The sequence below is a fragment of the Stegostoma tigrinum genome, chromosome 10 (assembly GCF_030684315.1).
Source record: "Stegostoma tigrinum isolate sSteTig4 chromosome 10, sSteTig4.hap1, whole genome shotgun sequence".
NCBI lineage: Eukaryota > Metazoa > Chordata > Chondrichthyes > Orectolobiformes > Stegostomatidae > Stegostoma > Stegostoma tigrinum.
The window spans coordinates 46,453,195-46,475,448 of NC_081363.1; the positions used below are offsets into that span (position 1 = coordinate 46,453,195).

Sequence of the window (22,254 nt, forward strand, 5' to 3'; positions counted from 1 at the left end):
ACAAACCATGCTGCCTATACTAATAAGCCCATTTTCTTCCAAATGGGAATAGATCCTATCCCTCAGTATCTTCTCCAGCAGCTTCCCCACCACTGACGTCAGGCTTACCGGTCTGGATAAGAACCAAAAGTTACGATTGGAATGGCTACACAATCAGTACAGAGTCAAGGATTGTGGACACCAGCAACAATCTTCTGAGCTATGTTCAGAATCAAAATAAAATTAAGGACTCTTACAATGTGTTGGAAGATTCCTTATGAAACTAATGTCTCAGACATTTTGATTTGAGTCAAGCAGGAAACTAGTGTTTCTGACCTCTTCAACCAGTCCAATTACAAACTATTGTGAATGTGGCCTATAATCAGCATTTGGACTGTACAAGTTGGGGCATCATATACATATAATTGCTCAAGGCTCACTCATCTATTATGGTTACTAAAAACAACAAATTGGGAGCTTTCCCACATACTTATAGGTAACAAGTTTTACAATTGGTTTTTAGGAGTATGGTGAGCAATTTTCCAAAGGAACAAAGATAGTTTGAAGTTACTTAATTTTAAGATCTGTAGCTCTGAAACAATAATTAATCTTCTTGGAAATATTGCTAGCCTCCTTATACACTTGCACCAAAGATATTTCCATTTAGAATTATAGAGAGCGAGAGACCAGTGGCCACTTAAATGGCCATCATCCATTTTCCCCTTATGGGTTTCTATTTGTGAAATGCTTAAGATGCCTAAAAACGATAGTGTTGCAAACTCAATGCAGATGCATAATTTTCTTCATCAGTTACATCTCGTGGTTTCTTAATTCATGTGTGTAAAAAAAAGGCACCAATTCAGAGCATTTCTTGAGATTATTTGCAAAAGAATTTGCGCTTTATCTTATTTGGAGATTGTTTGAAATCTGATCTATGGCTGTGGACAGATTGAAGGCAGCAAATAATGCACTTACCAGAAAGGCCTGATGCAGACTTTGAAATTAGACCATCCAGATTAAAAGGTTTTAAATTAAAAATTAAGCCAACCAGTTATCAGAGAATAAATTTTGAGCTCAGCAGTCATGTATTCCTTTCATTTGTTAAATAATAATGGCAAATATTTAAAAAAAACTATGAACAAAATATTGAAATGTTTAATCATTTGGTAGGATTAAAAAAAAAGGTATTTATGGCGATTTCTGAACATGCCTGATCACCAGACCAAAAAAAAAACTGTTAAATTACAATGTTTTGAGAATTACACCTTCAAATTTGGAGGTGCAAGTAAATTGAAGGGGTGGGGCTCTTGAATGTTGATAAGTATTAATAAAGGTGGTGTGACATAGACCTCAGCCTGGTCTACACTGTTTTCTGTTGAGATAAAAACGTTTCAGCAGCAACATCTGAAATTATACAATGTCAACCAAATGGTGTTATAAAACCACCAGGGCTTTTATTAACCAAAAGAAAACATAAAGCACCAAGAGAATGACAATGCAATGTCTCCTGCACTATACAATAGCACAGTGAAGCAAAACAGTTGTAGCAAAATTTGAAAAAAATGAACTGAAAAACATTGTATTAACAAAAGTGTAAGCACCAAACCTTTTTTTATACTACAAATGTGTAAACAGTTCATCGTTAGCCACACTGACTAGCTGTAAGATGAGGACAAGACATTGGAGATATAAAGTGCAATCTTCAAGTTAACATTCATAGTAAGTAATACTCCCAGTACAAAACATTGTTAGTGTCTGTATATGGTTTGCACATTTGAAACATAAATAAAAATTAAAGTTTTTAACATTATAAGCTCCAGCCTCAATGTTAGTGTTAACTTCAGTAGCCACAATTGTAAAGAAGTATTTTACATAATATATTATACAATGAATAATGACAAATTGTTAGAGTAGGAAAGGAAAAGGTTTGACTCTAGTCTGAGTAATTTATTTAGAAATAGGTTGTTCGTACTTCCAGTATTCATTGTGGATTTTAGAAAATAAATTTAAAAAAACAAAGTTGTGACTCCCTTTGAGTTCATTGCACTTTAAGCAGCAGTAACAATAGTCTCTCTATACAGTTCTTCCCTTATGTGGAGATTCTCCTGGAATTCTGGTGCTTTCTGCTTGGTCTACACCCACAGGTGGTCTCTGTGTGTACAAAAATGATAGGAGGAAAAGAGCGACGTCTAGAGATGACCAATAAGAAGTGTGTGATGTTACTGCAGACCAATACCTGCTTTCTACAAGGCCCTCCCGCAGTTCAAAATCAAGGCGATGTTCTAACTCCTCTAACGGAGAAAAATAAAACTATTGTCAATGCTTCAGAATGCAAACAACAATTAAATTATGCATACCTAAGTTGTACATTACATGCTTAGCTAGCTCTCAATTATGTTCCTGTACAAAGGATTTGAAATCAACACAGTAAACACTGACAAGATGAAAAATTGCACTGTTCACCTCTTTGAGCTGGCTGAACTGCTCAGTTCACGAGGAGTCAGAAGAGACAATGGCCTCAGCCAACTTTACATTGACCTTGTGCCAATTTTACCATTAGATGTATTACAAAACTCTCCTCTTTCAGTACCTGCAGGCAACTCTCAAACAGCAGAATGAGGTAAACTGAAAAGGATATTAATTGTGTCTCTATTTTAAAAACTTTAGACCGGAAAAGCACATTGTATTATCCAAAATTATGGGTGATTCTTCGCAGGTTTGGTTCCCTAAAGATAGTCAAGGACCCAAGGCTCACCCTCTATTCCTGGAGGGGGACATTCAATTAGATTTGGAGAACACTGTTATAGCCATTGGTTCTTGCCCACTATATTCCAGCATCAAATGTTGGAATCCCAGAAGGAGCAGAAGACCAATATTTCAGAATATTTCTTGGGAATCCTTGAAAATTGTCAAGTGCTTAGAAAAAGAAATGTAGCCATTACATTAGTTCATTTAATCAAATATAGTACAAAGTGACAGCAGGCAAAGTATTTGAAAATATCATGTACACTTGAATTAAAACTTGCATATACTAACCTGTACCATACAAAAGACCAGAATTATTGCGTGACAGCAGCTTTGGACTGTACTGAGCTTCAGTTGTTCGCCTCTCTTCTACAACTGGTTCATCCTTGTATTCCTCAGTGATTGAAGAAGAACGCGTGAATCTTGCAAACAGTATTCCACCAATACCTTTTCCGATGTGTGCAGCTCCTAACAGGAATACAAAACTAAGAATTAAGTAAAAGATGGGAAAATGTCAAAGATACCTAAAAGCCCACACGCAAGCTTTCACTGACCTTGAGAAACCACGCATACTGAAATGATCAGAAATAATGCTGTTTGTAAAATAATGAGTTGTCAGGCTCAAGGCATTGTTTGGAATTTCAGATTAAAAAGGCTTCAAATTTGCAGCAACAGGTGAGATCAACAGTTACCTCGTAATAGTAAATTGAATCATAGGCGTACAAGTTAAAAATAGCATGAAAGGCAAAAATGCATAAACTGACTCCAAGGAGAATCAGTGCAGCCAAAGAGTATGCAAGTATTGTTCAGTAGGCACAGAAATTATGGTGGTAATGGCATGCCTACAGATTTTGTTTCTGGGTAATTTGATATAGTCATTTTGATAAGTATCTTCAGAGAATTATCAGTACACGAGTGTGTTTTTCCTTACTGGAAAAAGGGGAGATATTCTTAAGGATTATTTGGCCACCTGTTGCTTCCACTACTTGTTGCTGGTTTTCAGCCTGGTCATCCTGCTACTCTTGACCCCTTCCCTCTTTCTCATTATTTTTATGCCCAAAGTAGAATTATTTAAAAGGTACTGTTGCAAAGAAAAGCAAAGCACAGTCCTTCATATTCTCACTGGAATATGTTGTAGAAATTCCTCTCCACACTGAGTGCCTCAGAGTGAACATCATTGTCATTTGTCCAGACTAAGATCATTCTACTTTTCATTTTACTGCTTACGATCAAGTTAGGATAGGCGGAATGGTCCCCTTCCCTCTTCCATTTGCTACAACAAAGTTTGAGTTTAAAGGGGAGGTGATATTGCTAATTTATAAATATTAAACTGCACATAACTCAGTATCAGAAACCAGTCAGGCAGATTCCTTAAGTTACGTAAATAAAGAATTAGACTTATTGCAATAAACGTACTCAAGCAAGGCTGCGAACATTATGAACAAAAGTTTTAAAATGTGCAAACTTAGGACTACACTTAGGGAAAAATAATATACACGCCTCCTTCCAAGCCTAACAAAAGCTCTTCTGAGTATTATTTTAAAAGCACTTTAAACCAGAAAGAACAAAATCCACAACAAAAATCATAGATTGTTCAAATTTTGGTCTGCAGCCAAAGTCACCTTTCACTTAAGCTATTTTCTGGATCTGGCTGAATTCTCTTTTCCAAGAGACAGACTTCTACTTTTAAAATCCTTCTCTTGTGGTGATGTGGTTATTCTGAGTTTTCAACTCAACAAATTTGATAAAAGGGATTTCAGAGAAAGATGGGGAAAAGATTGTTACCCGTGGCAGTTCTTCCTCACACTATGTTAAATTCAATATATTTTACACGCACAAACTAGGTCACATGATCTGTTTCTGGAAAAAGTGTCATAGTCTTGGTGCTTTCGTTCAAGCAGTTTCTGTTAGCAACACTAGCAAAAATATTCCATTGGCAGATAAGAGTGTAAGAGTATAGTTCTTTGAGAAGGTGACCAAACAGGTAGATGAGAGTAAACCGGTTGATGTGGTGTATAATGGATTTCAGCAAGGCGTTCGATAAGGTTCCCCACAGTAGGCTATTGTACAAAATGCAGAGGAATGGAATTGTGGGAGATATAGCAGTTTGGATCGGAAATTGGCTTGCTGAAAGAAGACAGAGGGTGGTAGTTGATGGGAAATGTTCATCCTGGAGACCAGTTACTAGCGGTGTACCGCAAGGGTTGGTGTTGGGTCCACTGCTGTTTGTCATTTTTATAAATGACTTGGATGAGGGCATGGAAGGATGGGTTAGTAAATTTGCAGACGACACTAAGGTCGGTGGAGTTGTGGATAGTGACGAAGGATGCTGTAGGTTGCAGAGAGACATAGATAAGCTGCAGAGCTGGGCTGAGAGGTGGCAAATGGAGTTTAATGCAGACAAGTGTGAGGTGATGCACTTTGGTAGGAGTAACCAGAAGGCAAAGTACAGGGCTAATGGTAAGATTCTTAGTAGTATGGATGAGCAGAGAGATCTCGGCGTCCATGTAGACAGATCCTTGAAAGTTGCCACCCAGGTTGACAGGGCTGTTAAGAAGGCATACAGTGTTTTAGCTTTTATTAGTAGAGGGATCGAGTTCCGGAACCAAGAGGTTATGGTGAAGCTGTACAAAACTCTGGTGCGGCCGCACTTGGTGTATTGCGTACAGTTCTGGTCACCGCATTATAAGGAAGATGTGGAAGCTTTGGAAAGGGTGCAGAGGAGATTTACTAGGATGTTGCCTGGTATAGAGGGAAGGTCTTACGAGGAAAGGCTGAGGGACTTGAGGCTGTTTTCGTTAGAGAGAAGAAGGTTGAGAGGTGACTTAATTGAAACATATAAAATAATCAGAGGGTTAGATAGGGTGGATAGGGAGACCCTTTTTCCTAGGACGGTGACGGCGAGCACAAGGGGGCATAGCTTTAAATTGAGGGGTGAAAGATATCGGACAGATGTCAGAGGTAGTTTCTTTACTCAGAGAGTAGTAAGGGAATGGAACGCTTTGCCTGCAACGGTAGTAGATTCGCCAACTTTAGGTACATTTAAGTTGTCGTTGGATAAGCATATGGACGTACATGGAATAGTGTAGGTTAGATGGGCTTGAGATCGGTATGACAGGTCGGCACAACATCGAGGGCCGAAGGGCCTGTACTGTGCTGTAATGTTTTATGTTCTATAACTGGTCTTAAGGAGAAATCTAGTCTGCAAAAGGTTGGCTGCATTAATTGTAGCAACAGGCAGGAAACACTGCTTGTTTTGCAATTAAAATGTGCTTTATATTGGACCTTTTATTACTTCAGGATGTCTCAAACCAGCTTTTGAATGATTATCCATTTTTAGGACAATCAATTTCTGACTTCCAAAATTTCTTTTTACCTACAACGTTTCAGGAATGAAAGCAGTTTTAAGGAAAACACTGACTTCAGAGATGCACAGTGATTGTCTACCAGATTGAGCTAAGCTCATGAAACTATTAATAAAGAAGACACAGTCAAAACTGAAATTAAAATAACAAACTGACTGAAACCAGTTGCTTGGGTCTGCATCTCCTGTTTCATTTTCATATTTTTGAAAGGCTCACCTGCAGATAATCCAGCTTGTGAAAAAAGGAAGCCAGACACAGAAATATACAAATTAACTATATTTCAAACAGCAGCTTTTGGGAAGAGCAGAGAGAAAGGAAATGAGTTTGTAACAGCAGGCATGCAACAGAAGGTATGCTGTCTCTCCCTGCCTCTCAACAGACAGTGCCTGTGATAGACCATATCAGTAAAACATCCATTTACGAGAACTCAGAGATGATTATAAATTTCACTATGATAAGGATACAAGCCATCAATTAAATTAGGGGTCTCTTATTAAGCCTAACACCTTGAGGACTCTAGGGACATTTTAAAGTGCATGTTCCTGATCTTCATTTTCAAGGGAAGACATTCTCCCCTTTTGAAACATTATGCCTGTTTGGCGTTGTGCTTTATTATTTTTCTCAAGGTTAATGAATAAAATTTCTTTTTCTTCCACTAAAGAAAATCTTGTAATTCAAAAACCTTGAACCAGCAAACTGTGTTTTAATTCAAGTGTGCTAAAGCTGCGTGCTGAAATTAATTTTAAAAAAAAGGGTAAATGTTGGCCATCACACCTTGCTCTTTTACTCCCCAAGAATCTTGAATGCCCATCTGAGAAGGCTGATGGAGCTTTGGCTTAACATCTGATCTAAAAGGCAGCACTTTCAAAAGTATAGCATTTCTTAATTCTGCATTAGAATATTAGATTGGATTTTTGTACTCAAACTTCTGAAGTGGGATCTGAGATTTCTTGAGGGTTAGTTATCTGTTGAGCCAGGGCTGGTAGTCAGAAACCAGTTGCTCTTTGAGGGTATTAAATGCTATAACAACAGAAACAACTTCCTTAATTAAATGGATGACTACTTCCAAATTTTTGCACTAAATGATTTCCCTGTAGTTTTGAGAAACCTGCAATTCTATAAAATTGAAATTTACTCTCATGATAGTGCTTAGAGGTTCACTGAGGCTCTGAAGTAAGGGTTAGTTCGAAGGAACATCCATTGTCACTTACAATGCTGAGATTTTAATCATTTTAGAGATAACTAGGTATAGTAAAAAATTAATCAGTCATACAGAAGTCCGATTGTGGTGGTGGTGACCTACAGAAAGGCCTTGTATTGTTCATTAATGAACTTTCTCAATGAGTACAGTGTCTAAAGTCTTTTCTTAAAATTCATTCACGGGAAATAGGTATCATTGGCCAGGTCAACATTTATTCCCAATCCTCAAGTCCACTTGAGGAGGTGGTGAGCTGCCTCCTGGAACTGCTGCAGTCCTTGGGGTGTAGGTGTATCCACGATGTTGTTAGGAAGAAACGGAGTTACGAGATTTAAATCTTGTGACAGTGAAGGAGCAGCAGTTAGGATGGTGCGCAGTTTTTTAAAAAATTGATTTATTACTGATCATGTACTGAGATACAGCAAAAAGCACCGTTTTGCAAGCTAAGCAACATACCATAACTTACATAAGTGCAGCAGACTAAAAGAACAGAATGCAGAATATAGTGTTAGCTTGGACGGCAACTTGCAGGCAGTGACATTTCATGCATCTGCTATGACTGCTCCTCTAGGTGGCAGAGGTGATTTTTGTGAGGTACTGCTAAAGTGTTGGGTAAGTTACTACAATACATTCGGTAGATGGCACAATCTGTGTAGGTAGTGAGGAGAGCGAATGTTGAAGGAGTCAGTTGGCTATCAACAGTGTGGGCAGTTTGGTCCTGGAAAGTGTGGAATCTGTGTGGTGTTGGAGCCGCACCTATCCAGACAATTGGAGAACATTTATTGACTTTCTGATTTGTGCCATATAGATGACGGACAGACATTGGGAAACAGGAAGTGAGTTAATCACTGCAGAATTTCCAGCCTCTGTGACCTGCTCTTGTAGCCACAGCATTTGTACGGAAGGTCGAGTTGAGCTTCCAGTCAATGCTAAGCCCCAGGATGTTGATAGTGGGGAATTCAGCAATAGTAGTATCATTGAATGTCAAGGGCAATGGATAGCCTTTCTTTTGTTGGAGACGTCATTACCTGGCACATAATAGGCACAACTGTTGGTTGCCATATGTCAGCCTTAGCCTGGGTAATGTCCAGGTCTTGCTGTATGTGGACATTGCATTGGCTCCGATAACAAGAGGGGCTACAAATTATGCTGATCATTATAAAAACACCAGTGAATAACCTTAATTCTGAATTTCTGATGGAGGGGAGGCCATTGATAAATCAGCTGAAGACAGGCTTAGGAAACTACCCTGAGGCACTCTTACTGTAATTAAATTATTGACCTCCAACAACCATAACCATCTTTCTTGTTGCGAGTTGTGACTTCAAAACAGTGGAGAGTTATTTCTCCATTCCCATTAAACACGTTTTGTCAGTGCTCCTCGATACCACAGAGGGTCGAGTGCACCTTTGAACGTCAAGGACAGTCACTCTGACCTTGCCTCCGGAATTCAGCTCTTTTGTCTATGATTGGACTAAGACTGTAATGTGCTCAGGAGCCAAGTTACCCTGACAGAACCCAAACTGAACACCTTTGAGCAGGTCTTTCTTTTCCAAGTGCATCTTGACAATGCTGTTGATAATCACTCACATTATTTCACTTACGATTGAGAGTAGACTGCTGGAGTGATAATCAGTCAGGGTGGGTTTGTCCTGCTTTGTGTGGACAGGACATACCGAGGCAATTTTCCACAACGCCAGTGCTGTAGCTGCACTGGAACAACTTGGCTAGGGCCATAGCTCATCTGAAGCACAATTCTTCAGTATTATTGCTGGAACATTGTCAGGGCCCATAGCCTTTGCAGTTTGCAGTGCCAGCAGCCATTTCATAAAAACATATAGAATAAGTTGAATTGGCTGAAGACTGGCACCTGTGATATTGGGGACCTCAGCAAGAGGCTGAGATGGGTCAATCACTGGGCACTTCTGACTGAAGCTAGATGTAAATACCTTGTGTGTTGCACAGATGTGATGTGCTTCCCCAACATGGAGACTGGACTTTTTGTGCTGAAATTTTTGTGCAGCCTCCTCGTTAGTTGTTTCATTGTCCACTGTGATTCATAACTGGACGTAGCAGTGTGTGATCTGTTGGCTGTGGATCACTTGGCCCTTTACCCTGCACTTTGCTTCCACTTTCTGGCATGCTAGTAGTTCTGTGTTGTTGCTTTAGCCAATCTTGCTCCTAGCATGCTCTCCATCAGTTTCTATTCAGCCTACAGACGAGTGAATGTTCAGGAGTATTGGTCTTTATATCATTGTGTGAAGGCATCAGAAAAACGTGCCATAAATACTTCTTGTGTTGTTTGAATAACCTCTCACTTCTATCTTGCTCTTTGCCAACCTCGTCCAAAACAAATATGGAGCTGGATTTTACTTCCCTGCTAGGGACGCAGGTAGCTGGACAGAACAGGGCTGTCTGCCTGTAGGTAGATTAGCCTATTGAAGGCCTTTTAAAGCCCATTAATTAAGGTTGACTGACACTTTTCCAATTGGTCTCCAAGTCCCTGGAACAGTAGATGCCCAGAGGTTGCCAACAGAAGACTGAAGAAAGGAAAAGAAAGAGAGTAGTCTTCAGGCAATCTTAGAAGCTCTCTCTGCATGCCAGATGCAGAAACTATTTTTATCTTCAACTTTGCAAACGAAAAAGTGCACCCTCTTCATCACTTACCTATCGAATGGCAAATACACCCACTGGGCATTAAATACCTGCTCAGGTGAAAATTACAAGCGTGGTTTCTGATTCCAACTACGGCAGGGTTCAGAAGCCTGAAAGGAAAATCCTGTCCGTGGAGCGGTCCCCCAGGGAAAATCCAGTCACAATTCCCTCCATTATTTCACAGGTCAAAACAAACACAAATCTTAATGACAAAACTTCTGCCGTTAGAAATATGGTTCAGCAATGTATTTTTAAAATCAAAATAAAAAACCTTGGTACTTGCAAATAACTTTTAAACAACCTCCACACTGGCACAGAAACATTTTGTGGTCAAGATAAAGGAAAACCATTAGCATTTTGGTCATTTTTATGATACAAATACATTAAGTACTGATAATAAATGCCTTTTAGGAGCCATAAAATAAATCAGATTTGCTCTATTGCCTTCTTGTTATTTAACACATTTAAAAACAGATACATTTTTAAGACCTCACCCATTATACTTGCTTTTCCTAGACTGGTTATTGATTCCCCATAGTTCCGTCGAGGTATAACTGGCGAGGTACTTGGACTTGGCATATTTTCCATTTCTGTATGTGAGGTAGTTACTGAGGGAGGCGTTGAAGGATTCATCGACTCTTTGGCAGGCTTGATGTAGGTTGGCTTTATGTCATCGTACTTTGTTAAGACAGCTGTGTTGTACCAATGGATTTGGAGGGGTGCAATATTACTGTAATGTTTCAAGATCAGAGGTTCTAGTCGATAGGCCTACAAATGAATTAAGATTTCACACTTGTCAAGTTTCTAACTGTTCATTTTTTGTGCTTTGTTTATATTCATTCATGGTATGTGAGCATCGCTGGCTAGGTCAGCATTTATTGCCCATCCCTAATTGCCCAGAGGCAGTTAAGAGTCAACCACATTGTTATGGGTCTGGAGTCACACACAGACCAGACCAGGTAAGAATAACAGATTTCCTTCCCTACAGGACATTAGTGAACCAGATGGGGTTCTCCTTACAATCAGCAATGGTTTCATGGTCATCATTGGAGGCTTAATTCCAAATTTTAATTGAATTCAAATTCCACCAACTGCCATGATGGGATTCGAACCCAGGTCCCCAAAACATTACCCAAGTCTCTGCATTAGTTGTCTAACAATACTACCACTAGGCTATTACCTACCCTATTTTGCCAAATTATTAAGTGGTAAAATATTTCAGAACATCTATTAAACGCTAAACACGAGTTGAGAGACTAATCAAAGCATTAGATATATCACAGAAATCACAAATAAGAGGCTGTACTTTTTTTTAGTACCCTGTGTTAGTGTATGCCTCTGAAAGGATGTGAAATACTGGTTAATGCTGAGGAGCGCCATTAGTAGCACTCACTATGACATCAATGCATGAACGTGCACGTAGAACCGCTTATGTGTCACTCCTTTGACATCCCATCATCTAGTCCTCCTCGATACTTCTGTAATAATAAAAACCCGAAAGAACTGCCGAAGCTGTAAATCAGGAGCAAAAACAGAAGTTGCTGGAAAAGTTCAGCAGATCTAGCAGCATCTGTGGAGAAAAAGACCAGAACGTTCTGAGGGAGGGTCACCTGACCCAAAACGTTAACTCTTTTCTTCACAGAAGCTGCCAGATCTGCTGAGCTTCTCCAGCAACTTCTGTTTTTACTTCAGTAATAATGTCTACCATATTGAAACCTGTAACTAGTTGCTAACAAGCAAAATACTATATCTTGTTAAATACAAGATATTCTCTTAGTTAGGCCAGGAAATAGTTTTCCTTTACTAGACCAAGCAAGTCCTGTCCATTTTCTACGCTTAAAGAGGAAGGTGCCCAAAATCTTTATCAAGAATGGCAGCTCATTAGGCAAACTAAGCTGGTATGCCTATCCAACACAAGGTATTTGAAATATGCATTATGTTTTCACTCATACAATGCCATTATCAATATTCCTAATTCAAATCCTCAGGCATTTTTGTTTATCTTGTATCTTACAGAAAATAGAATGAGAGCTCCTATCATTTCACTCAGAAAACTTACTGGCAACAAAGGCAGTTCAGTTTATAAAGTAACGTCTAAGTCGTTGCGCAATCTGCGAAATGAAAGCTGATGCTTTATTTCTTTTAACTAGTTTTCTTATACTGCCCAATAGAGAAATGAAATATATTGCATTGTAGGCTCTCTTTAATATTGTACATATCCTTGATACAAATATAGTACAGTTTGAACAAAATAAACCTCTCTAGTGTGTTTTCATTCTAAACAGAAAAGTGCCAGTATGATATTCCTTTAGTTCAACTTCATCCATTTCATAGTCCACCACAATTGCATTGGACAAGATTTACATAGACCATGAACTCAATATGAAGCTAGGGTGAAACACCAATGTACAATCTGCAATTGATTGTTTTAGTTTCAAATAGTGTCATACACCCCACAGTTATTCAATTCTTCTCTTATCCCTTTTACCTAATGGTGTGTACGATATTGTGAAAGTCTAAGAGAAAGTTGCTTAAACTTTGGATTGGGAACAAGAACAGAATAAAAAAGTAAAATAAATGCAGTTTTAGAGTTTACAGTTATGAATATTTCATAGTTCAAGAGACCACAAACACTGCCAATGGTCATTACATGTAGAATGAGAACTTACTACAGGGTCTGTCGGGTGAAATATATTGTACAATCGGCCACAGATACTTTTTGGTAGAATGTGGTCCTGATTACCAGTATGCTGCGGACGTATGCCACGCAATGCTAGGAAAACTGCTAGAGGGGATCCCATGCAGAAGAAATTTTCAACCTGAAATAAAATGAATTTAATTTTCACTTCAACAAATATTGTTAAAAATAAATGGCTCAAAACAAAAACGTAGAAACATCTAATCTATTAGGAATTCACAACCAGAAAATAGTGATCACAATGATCACCAACCTTCTGGACTAAATGAAAACTCAGCTAGTTACTTTCAACATTGGAATGGATACTTTTTAAAAAATTGATACTGCATATGCATAAATAAAGTCTCAAATTTAAATAAATACAAGAAGCCAAACGCATTTTTATGAATCTACTATAATGAATGAGTTGCACTGTCCAACAAGTGGAAGGAACTCACGATCTTCTTTGTCATTAAGGTAGAGGTTGCCGGTTCTGTTTCCTTCCCTCACACACCAAGGTAAGCCTTGGCCAAAGCTCCCCCTTAACCTATCCGTAATTATGCGTCTTTGGTTGATGGCTTGAAGCAGGCCAATAACTGGAATCATACCAGTGGCTAAAATGTCGATGTACAAGAAATAATCTGAATTCCATGAATTGCTATGATCTACATAAAGCAACACTGCAGATAGTGCGAACTTTGAGAATAAAAAAAAATTTAGAGTACATGATGTCTATGGCTGTTATCAGATAATGCAAAATTCGCTCTACCAAGTTGCTGCCATCTTATCTGGTAGATGCACTGTTTGGTCCATCCTCATTCACTGGTTGCTTCTAATGATTTGCTACTGGTAGCAGTGTCATCTCAGGTTGGGCAAGGGAACGACCATGTTATAGACAATTTACTCCTATCTACCACCTTCAACTCAACGGAGTTGAAATTATAGCTTGTTTTTGACAACATAAGCTTTCAAAAAGCATGTACTGGTAAAACAAAGACACTGCACCAGCCAAAAGTACAATGTTGTTGAGAACAATATCTCTAAATTCTCAAGTGCATTTAAATAACTTAGTCTTTCTTTTGTTAGCAGGGGACAGGAGTCTTACCTCAACAAATTTCAGTTACATAAAAATTTAAATTGGTAATGAAGCTATATCTAAGCTTACCTTAAATTTCAAAGCAGGTAATCTGAATGGAGCTGATGCCTTCACTTGAAGTAACTGGTGTTCTAATTTTTTTAAACTGCGAAACAAAATTTAAATATCAGTGGACAGCCATATAAAAGAGTGTTGTAATTTTTTTCATAAAAACAGCTCTAATTTTCAACTGCATTTTTACTACTCGTATCACAAGCGATATTCACAGTTCAATGCTTAATTATGTCTCTATCCTAACCAAGGGGATATCCCAGCTGGTTAAGAAAATTGAAATTGATTTGCACATGCCCATAAACTGCTACTCATCATATCCTTATTTTGGATAAAATCTAGACTCATGCATACTGACTGATATGCTCTGCAATGATATGGTAAGTTTGCAATAACAGACCACCCACATGACTTGCAAAGCAAGAAAATAAAAATCCAAAGTGTAGATCACTCTGGAGCACTTCAATCTGTAAATGCACCTTGTAAATGCAGACTCCAGGCCATCGATAAGAAACATCTGAGATCAATTGCCATGAATGGGGTATATGGTATGGAGACCTAAATAATTACAGCAAATGAGGGAAGAACTGTCACTGATCACCTTTCCAGATAAAGTACGACTCGGTGTTGCCTTTTATAGGGTTGTGGCACAGGACTAGATAATTACTTTAATACAAATCTAACTATAACAAATCTAGCTGCAAAGTAAGACTCAGGACGTATATACAGGGAAGGTCAAGTAAGGAAAACGAGTGTGCGAGTGTGGAGGAAGATAAAGTCAGGCGGGGGAAAGGAGACAGAGCGAGTGAGAGACACACACAAAGAGACAGAGAGACAGTCACAGAGAGAGAGAGGGAGAGACAGAGGGGGAGAGAGAGAGAGAGAGAAAGAAAAGAGGAGAGACAGCTGAGGACTGCAACAATTCAGGAAGAGTAGTGCCATGATAACATTACAAAACCTGTTATCTTATTTTGCTTCAAGAGAATCCCCAAAACATAATGAGCCATACACCCTATTGCACCTGAGCCTGCATTCATAAAAACAGTACTTAATCCTATTTTGTAGTTTTTTTCCATATTCTTGCTTTAAAAATCTGTTCATTGTGTCTAAGTGCACAAGGTCATTTTTTGTTATCTATACTTAATTGCCTTTAACTGTGATCCACATTTATGAACCTTATAGTCCACATGGTACAGATACAGAACATCACAGCTTGGGAGTGTGTTCCAGGGATCCGACCTAGTGTTAAGTGACGGAATGGCAATATATTTCCAATTTGAGAACTTGCAGGTGGTTAGGTTCCCATGCATCTGTTGCCATGTCTTTCTACACAGTACAGGCTTATGAAAAGGTGCTGTAAAGGGAGACCTTGGCAGTCACAATTGTGCACCTTGTAAGTGATCCATATCGTTGCCTTGTGCAGCAGATGGGAAGGGAATGAATATTTAAGGTGATGGATACAGCTCTGAACAAGCAGGCTGCTTTAGCCTGGATGGTATTACTCATCATAAGTATTGCTGGGCCTGCACTGAGCTACAGAATTAAAAGTATTTCAACACACTGGCACCTGGCTTGTAATGATGGGAAGTGTTGGGGAAAACCAGGAAAAGACTTATTTGATATAGAATGTCCAGTCTCCAAACCCCAGATATATCACTACAAGCCTCATTCTAGCACCCCCCAAGAACATCCATTCAGCTTTACACATTATTTGCTATTGTAGTGTCTGCAATGACATCAATCAGCTGGATCCATAAAATATGAGTTGCCTGATTGGGGCTGTTAATCCATTCCAATCAGGGACTTCTGACTGATAAAATAAAGAGAGGTGTGTCAGAGATTCTGACACTTTGGGTGCGGACTCTGATGAGGGTGTGCCAGAATGATGGACTTTCCATTGTGAACAAAGGGTGACGGGACACTGGCCTTTGTGGAGTTATTTCACCCAACTCTCAGACAATTTTGTATCCACTTTGCCACTGTTTCTTTTATTCCATGCCCTATAATTTTCTTCAAGTCTATTGTGTGCCAATATAATGGACACCTTCAATCTGCTGTATCTTCAAAAATAACTCCAGCAAGTTACTTAGACATGACTGACCCTTAACAAATCCATGCTGGTTCTTCTGAAATCAATCCATATGAGTAACATTTCTATCCCAAATAGTTCCACAAGTTTCTCCATCACTTAAATTAAACTGACTAGCCTGTAATTATAACCATTTTTGAACGAGGGAGTAATGCTTTGCAAAAAAACCGAAGAACTGTGGATGCTAGAAATCAGGAACAAAAACAAATTTCTGGAAAACTTGGCAGGTCTGGCAGCATCTGCGGAGAGAAATCAGAGTTAACATTTTGCATCCCATGAACCTACTTCAGAACAGACTTTGCAAATCTCCAATCGGTAAGACCATTAGAGTTAGGAGCAGAAATAAGCTATTTGATCCATCGATTCTGCTCTGCCATTCAGTGAGTTTATGGCTGACCTGATAACCTTCAACTCCACTTTCCTGCTTTTGCCTCAGATCCCATGATTCCCTTACTAAAATAAAGGGCCTGTCTCAGCCTTGAATCTACTTAATAACTCACCCTTCACAGCCTCTGCAGTAAAGAATTCCACAAGTTCATTATTCACAGAAAAGACTCCCCTCTTCATCTCCATCTTAAAATGGGTGGCCCCATACTCAAGATTATGTTCTCTGACCTATCATCACCCACAAGGTGAAATAGCCTCTCCATATCCAGCCTGTGAAGTCCAAGAATCTTATTTGCTCCTCCAGCAGCACCCTCAAATCCAGGTAATAGCCAATATCTTTGGACACATCTCCAGTGCCGAATGACCTTTAAATAACAACAGCCTATTCAATACCTATCAATTTTGACACCCTCTAGTGAGAGAGGTTCCTCCTCTGTCACCATGAACTGGGCTGCATCTGAGTTGTAGTTAAAGACAGAGACAAAATATTCATTTAACACCTCAACTATGCCACTTGCCTCCAGTGTAAATACAGTGTTTTAATCTTTGATTGTCTCTAAGCTTCCTCTTCCTGCTCAGACATGAATAGATTGTGCTCGATTGTATCTTTTCCCTTCTGCAGTCTAAATATACACATTCTTTGGAAATCTGCATCTTTACTACATTTCTGTCAAGCCAACTAACAAGAGTCCTTTTTCCACGATGCAACACAAATCAAAAATAAAACAAACTACCACTGCAAAAATATGAACTGACTCAATAGTAATATGATATATGTTCTGTACTTTAAGTCGCTAACATTGAAAACAGCATGGGTTTAGCATATTAATCTTTACCGTTCTTTAGTCTTGAGAATCTCATCCAGAAGCTCACGCTCCTCAAAACTCATGGAATTCTCAGTCAGCTCTTCTTCCTCTTGGACCATTTTGTCATAAAATCGCACTGGATACCAACCAGTCATAATATCATATGTGATGACACAGCCCAACGAATGGGCTACTATCGAAACCTTCCCACCTTGGATTTCAAAATCTGGGTTCCGAGAACAGAAAAGTGCATATAACCGATTTAACTCCTGCTGAAGGCCTTTCACAATCTGAAGAAAGAAAAATTTAAAAACATAATAATCTGCCTAGCTTTCACTACAATACTGTTCATATAGGCTGGAATGGAAAAAAAAAGTTGCCATTTGATGACTGCAACTATAACTCTGAATTGCCATTTTAAACGAGTCAAGGAGAGAGAGATTCAACTGTGGTTTCAAGTGCCTGAAGCAAAAGGTTTTGCAGTGCTACAATAAAAAGCCAGGGGAATGGAATTAGTGGAGTCATTTTGCAGGACTTGTAGGGAAACTGAAATTTCATAATTAGTTTAGTTATAATCAGACAAAGTACACTAACCTAATATTAGATTATTCTGCTTAACTGCAGCTGATGTAGATTTTAGTATTTTAATATCTCATGACCTTGCTCAGCTTTACTTGGCAGAAAACACATTATTGGAATTTGAACAGAATGAAGGTAATGGACTAGCGTGTTTCAAAGTTACAGTCCAAACACCAGAGTTCCCTATTATAGCAAATTTCCATTTTGCACGGCTATATCTTCATGGTTCAATATGTTGAGGTAACACCTTCCCAATGATACTAAAATCTTGGCATGCTATAGCGATAGGCAAGGAAGGAATTACTGCAGGAAGGCATAATATTGAACTAGTTGAGCTCTACACTAGTTTTGTTTTAATTTACAGTATTTCAGAAGAGAAGCAATGCAATCCGACCAAATACAAGTTTTGTATTGGAGCTAATTTGTAACGTTTAGAAGTGTGTAACATGTTTAAGCCTTCAGAACCTTATTCAAGACTACATATTGACTGAATGTACAAGGATATTTCATTACTTCACACTTTATACAGAAACGGTGTAGCAATTTGTTTATTGTAGTTTTGCGTGATCTTCTATATTAATATCATAATGTTTTGAAGGTATAAGCAGCTTTGCCACTATATCCGTTGTCTCAAAAAAGCTCATTCAAAGCATCCATAACCAAACAGTCAAAAACATCAGCTGACAGCCACAAAAGAACAAGCAGCCAGTGATGAATGTTTGAGTTCATGAGTGACTCTTGCCAAATAAGTAAAAATTGAAATAATGAGCTCAGTATCATGGGGACTTGAGAGCTTACATCTCTCTTTACAAAACAAATGGGCTTTTCTTAGCCATAAAGCAAAAACAAATGGGCTTTTCTTAGCGATAAAAGTAACAATATCAGGCCACGAAGAGGAGGAATGGTTCACGGATAACTGGCTCCTTAAGGAAACCTGTCAGGACATAGTAGGAGGAGACACTAACAAATGCACATCACCCTGAAGGGTCAGTGATTAATCTCACACCTCTCAAACTGATTAGAAATCGGCCTAAGCGATTCAGAATGCAAGGAAATAAATGACAATGCCGTGACATTGTCGCCCAAGTACCAGCTTTCAGTGAGTAAGGGGCACATCAAGTTTGTGCAGCTTGCTGTCCAGCTGGAAGTAGAAAGTTCCAAAGAAGATGTGGTGACCCTGTGCCCTAAGTCAAACTGCAAAGCAGAAGCTGCAGCATGTCTGTAGAGTTGCTGCCCTCCTTTGGTCAATATCTCTTTAAGATTTAAGTAATGTCTCCTGAGTTACCTCACCAGGCTTTCTGAAGGAGAGTCTAGGCCCGAAACGTCAGCCTTCCTGCTCCTCTGATGCTGCTTGGCCTGCTGTGTTCATCCAGCTCTACACCTTGTTATCTACCTCCTTTGCCTGAGTGGTGAAAGTCTCAAGGAAAGCACAACTGGTGGGGCAGGAGTTTAAATTATATCCTAACACTTACAAAACCAGTGCAAACATGGGTCTTTTGCTGTTGGAGATTAACTGATGGCTGGACAGGCCCACACAAAACGTCTAGCCTGGCAGCTTTACTTTGGTAAAAACCAAAAGAACTGCGGATGCTGTAAATCAGGAACAAAAACACAGTTGCTGGAAAAGCTCAGCAGGTCTGGCAGCATCTGTGGAGAAGAAAACAGAGTTAATGTTTCAGGTCCAGTGACCCTTCCTCAGAACTGATGGCGTCTGGGGAAAATGTCAGTTTATATGCAGAAAATAGGGAGGTGGGTGGGGTAGGGAGTAAACAGTAGGATAGAGTCCAAGGAGAGAGAAATACAATTGGACAAAGGAGTTGCTAACGATCAGGCTGGGGGGGTGGGGCGCAGGGAGAGCAGGGATGAATAGTTGTTAAATTATACGTTAACTATGTTAAACTATAACAACTATTCACCCACCACCTCCCTTCCTCCCAGCCTGATCGTTAGCAACTCCTTTGTCTGTCCAACTGTCTTTCTCTCTCCTTGGACTCTATCCTACCGTTTACGCCCTACCCCACCCACCTCCCTATTTTCTGCATGTAAACTGACGTTTTCCCAGCCGCCATCAGCTCTGAGGGAGGGTCACTGGACCTGAAACGTTAACTCTGTTTTCTCCTCCACAGATGCTGCCAGGTCTGCTGAGCTTTTCCAGCAACTTTGTTTTTGTTCCAGCTTTACCTTGGTGGTCTGGTGGTAGGTCCCACTTTATCAGGCTGATTGGATCTATCGGACTACTGTCCCTCAAAGTTCAGCCTTGGCCAGGATCTTGACCCCCTAAGCCCGGCCAGCCTGACCCGAACAAAAAAACCCAGATTTAACTCTGATCCCAACTCCAGTGCAGTTAACCTTCCTGCTGCATTACCTGAGAATGGTCATTGCTCCCAGCAGTGCTGCCAGCCTCTAGTTCTCTTGAGCTGGGACATCCTGTTTGAGATGCAAAAGTCTCAATCCATTTACTGGCCAGCCCTGGTGCTTAGTTAAATCCAATGCATATTACAATTAATTGCTATTTACAGCGTACCCAGAATTCCCATCTTATTTTTGGTGAAAATGCGAGACGAAAAAATGAGCAACATAGGGATAAAACGGTCTTTGCTGTGGTACCAAACAGGACAACATTAATGGGGTTAAAGTGGTTACTGAGGTAGTAGGAACTGCAGATGCCGGAGAATCCGAGATTACAAGATGTAGAGCTGGATGAACACAGCAGGCCAAGCAGCAGAGAAGCAGGAAAGCTGATGTTTTGGGTCGAGAATGTCCTTCTGAAGAAGGGTCTCGACCTGAAACACCAGCATTCCTGCTCCTCTGACGCTGCTTAGCCTGCTGTGTTCATCCAGCTCTATACCTTAATATTAAGGGGGTATTTCACTTGACACTTGAATTTTCAACAAGTATGTTAATAATGTCTAATGCAATGCTGTCTGATTTGTGCCATTGCTCAAAAGATAAATTATACCTGAATTTTTTAAAAAAAATCCTTTGTAGACAAAGGAACTAAAGGACTAACTGCTCGGAACGCCCACAAAAAGGATTACATTAAAAATTTGGGTTTTTTTTTCTATAAGATATCTTATAACTTGCGACAGACCTCCACATTCTGCTTTTAATTACACATTAGGTCTGAATGCTATTAGAGTTCTGGCAGAAAAGGAGAAGATGGAATCTTTCAGACTTCATGAACAAACACTCCATCAATCCAATACTAACTTTAGGGGTGGATTTATAAAGTTTCCAGATCAGATCAGTTAATTTCAGATTATGTTTTCACCTTGAATCAAATCAATCTCCTAGTGTAAACCTTATTTAATGTTTTAAATATAAAAATAACTTGCCCTATGTCCTCCTTTTTCCTGAAATCAACAAGCATATCTTAAATCAGAGAGGGTCTGTTGCATGATTATGGAACTGTGAATTTTATTTCTTGTATATCTAGTTTAAATATGCATCCGGGTATTACCTGCTCTTCTTCAAAATCAGAACTATGACATCCTGCCCTGCAAATTCTGACTTATTGCTCTAAACTCAACTGCCCTTCCAGCAGGTGACCTAAATAGTCTTGAATGCTGCTTGCCTTAGTCTTGGTTAAAGCACACACTATAATTTTCTATTTTCCTTCAAATTTGTTTATTAGCTAACTTTATTCAGGCAATTGTGCAGTTCCACTGAAGTTATAGATTACTGGTCTAAGGAACATATAAATGTATGCAGTTCCTTCTCCCTTATGTCTCCTTACTTTCTCAATGCTTTTTCTCAAGTTTGCAGCATTTTCAAAAACTTACTAAAATACTCTACAAGGGATATAAAGAAGATATAACAAACATAAGTTAGCAGCAATTACTGTTGAATTATTGTCTTTCAAGCAGTTACATTATGATCCCCCAAGTCAAGTGCCAAATAATATCCATTTGTAATAACCGAAAGAAGTGCAGGTGCTGTAAATCAAAGAAAAACAAATCAAAGAAAGCTCAGCAGGTAGAGGCCAGGACGCCAGACTCCAACAGCACCACCCTTAATAACAAGGCTTAATAACAAAGTCAGGGTTAGATCTAAGTGCATGGAGTGCAGTCTGTTCGGAGGGAGATAGGTTGGATTGTGTCGGGGGGTGGAAGAGAAATTGAAGTGACCGATGTCTTGTTGACAGCTCTCGACGAACAGACTGAGTGCAGGTAGGTGGCCGAAGGGAGGGGTCCAGGTATCAGCTTGGAGGCAGTGGTGGTGGTGTTGGTGGCAGCAGGGGAATCAATGGTTGACATGAGGTTAGTGATTGTATTTCATAAAATGGCCTGATGGACCATGGTGGGTTCATAGTCCCGGGGAAAATAGTAGATGGTATCTGAGAGCTGCTGCTCAGTGTCTGTATCAGTTCTGAGGAATGTTCACTGGACCCGAAACTTTAACTCTGATTTCTCTTCACAGATGCTGTCAGGCCTGTTGAGCTTATCCATCAACTTCTGTTTTTATTTCTGACTATCAAGATGTAAGCTTTAGTGCAACTTTACAAATTGCTAATAAACATAATATACTAGATTTGACTAGACTTAAGCATATTAAGTGGCATTCTCTATCCTATAATCATTACAAATAACGGATACCTGATCGAAGGAGAGAATGTGTGTTTTTTCTT

At 39.3% G+C, this 22,254-nt stretch overlaps 1 protein-coding gene across 4 annotated transcripts in view; it reads right to left on the reverse strand.

Annotated features, from left to right (window-relative positions):
- Window positions 1-1,411: 1,411 nt before the first annotated feature.
- The window catches only part of ddhd1b (DDHD domain containing 1b), a 79,548-nt gene continuing 58,705 nt past the window's right edge, over window positions 1,412-22,254 (reverse strand). For 3 of the 4 annotated variants that reach the window (XM_048537996.2, XM_048537998.2, XM_048538000.2), the window contains 6 exons: window positions 17,079-17,338; window positions 13,785-13,860; window positions 12,612-12,761; window positions 10,437-10,710; window positions 3,016-3,192; window positions 1,412-2,270 (listed from right to left, as the gene is read on the reverse strand). In XM_048537996.2, the coding sequence (XP_048393953.1) occupies window positions 2,053-2,270; window positions 3,016-3,192; window positions 10,437-10,710; window positions 12,612-12,761; window positions 13,785-13,860; window positions 17,079-17,338 (1,155 nt within the window). In that variant the 3' untranslated portion in view covers window positions 1,412-2,052. The remainder of the gene's footprint in view (window positions 2,271-3,015; window positions 3,193-10,436; window positions 10,711-12,611; window positions 12,762-13,784; window positions 13,861-17,078; window positions 17,339-22,254) is intronic. The other variant, XM_048537999.2, reaches the window with a different exon arrangement.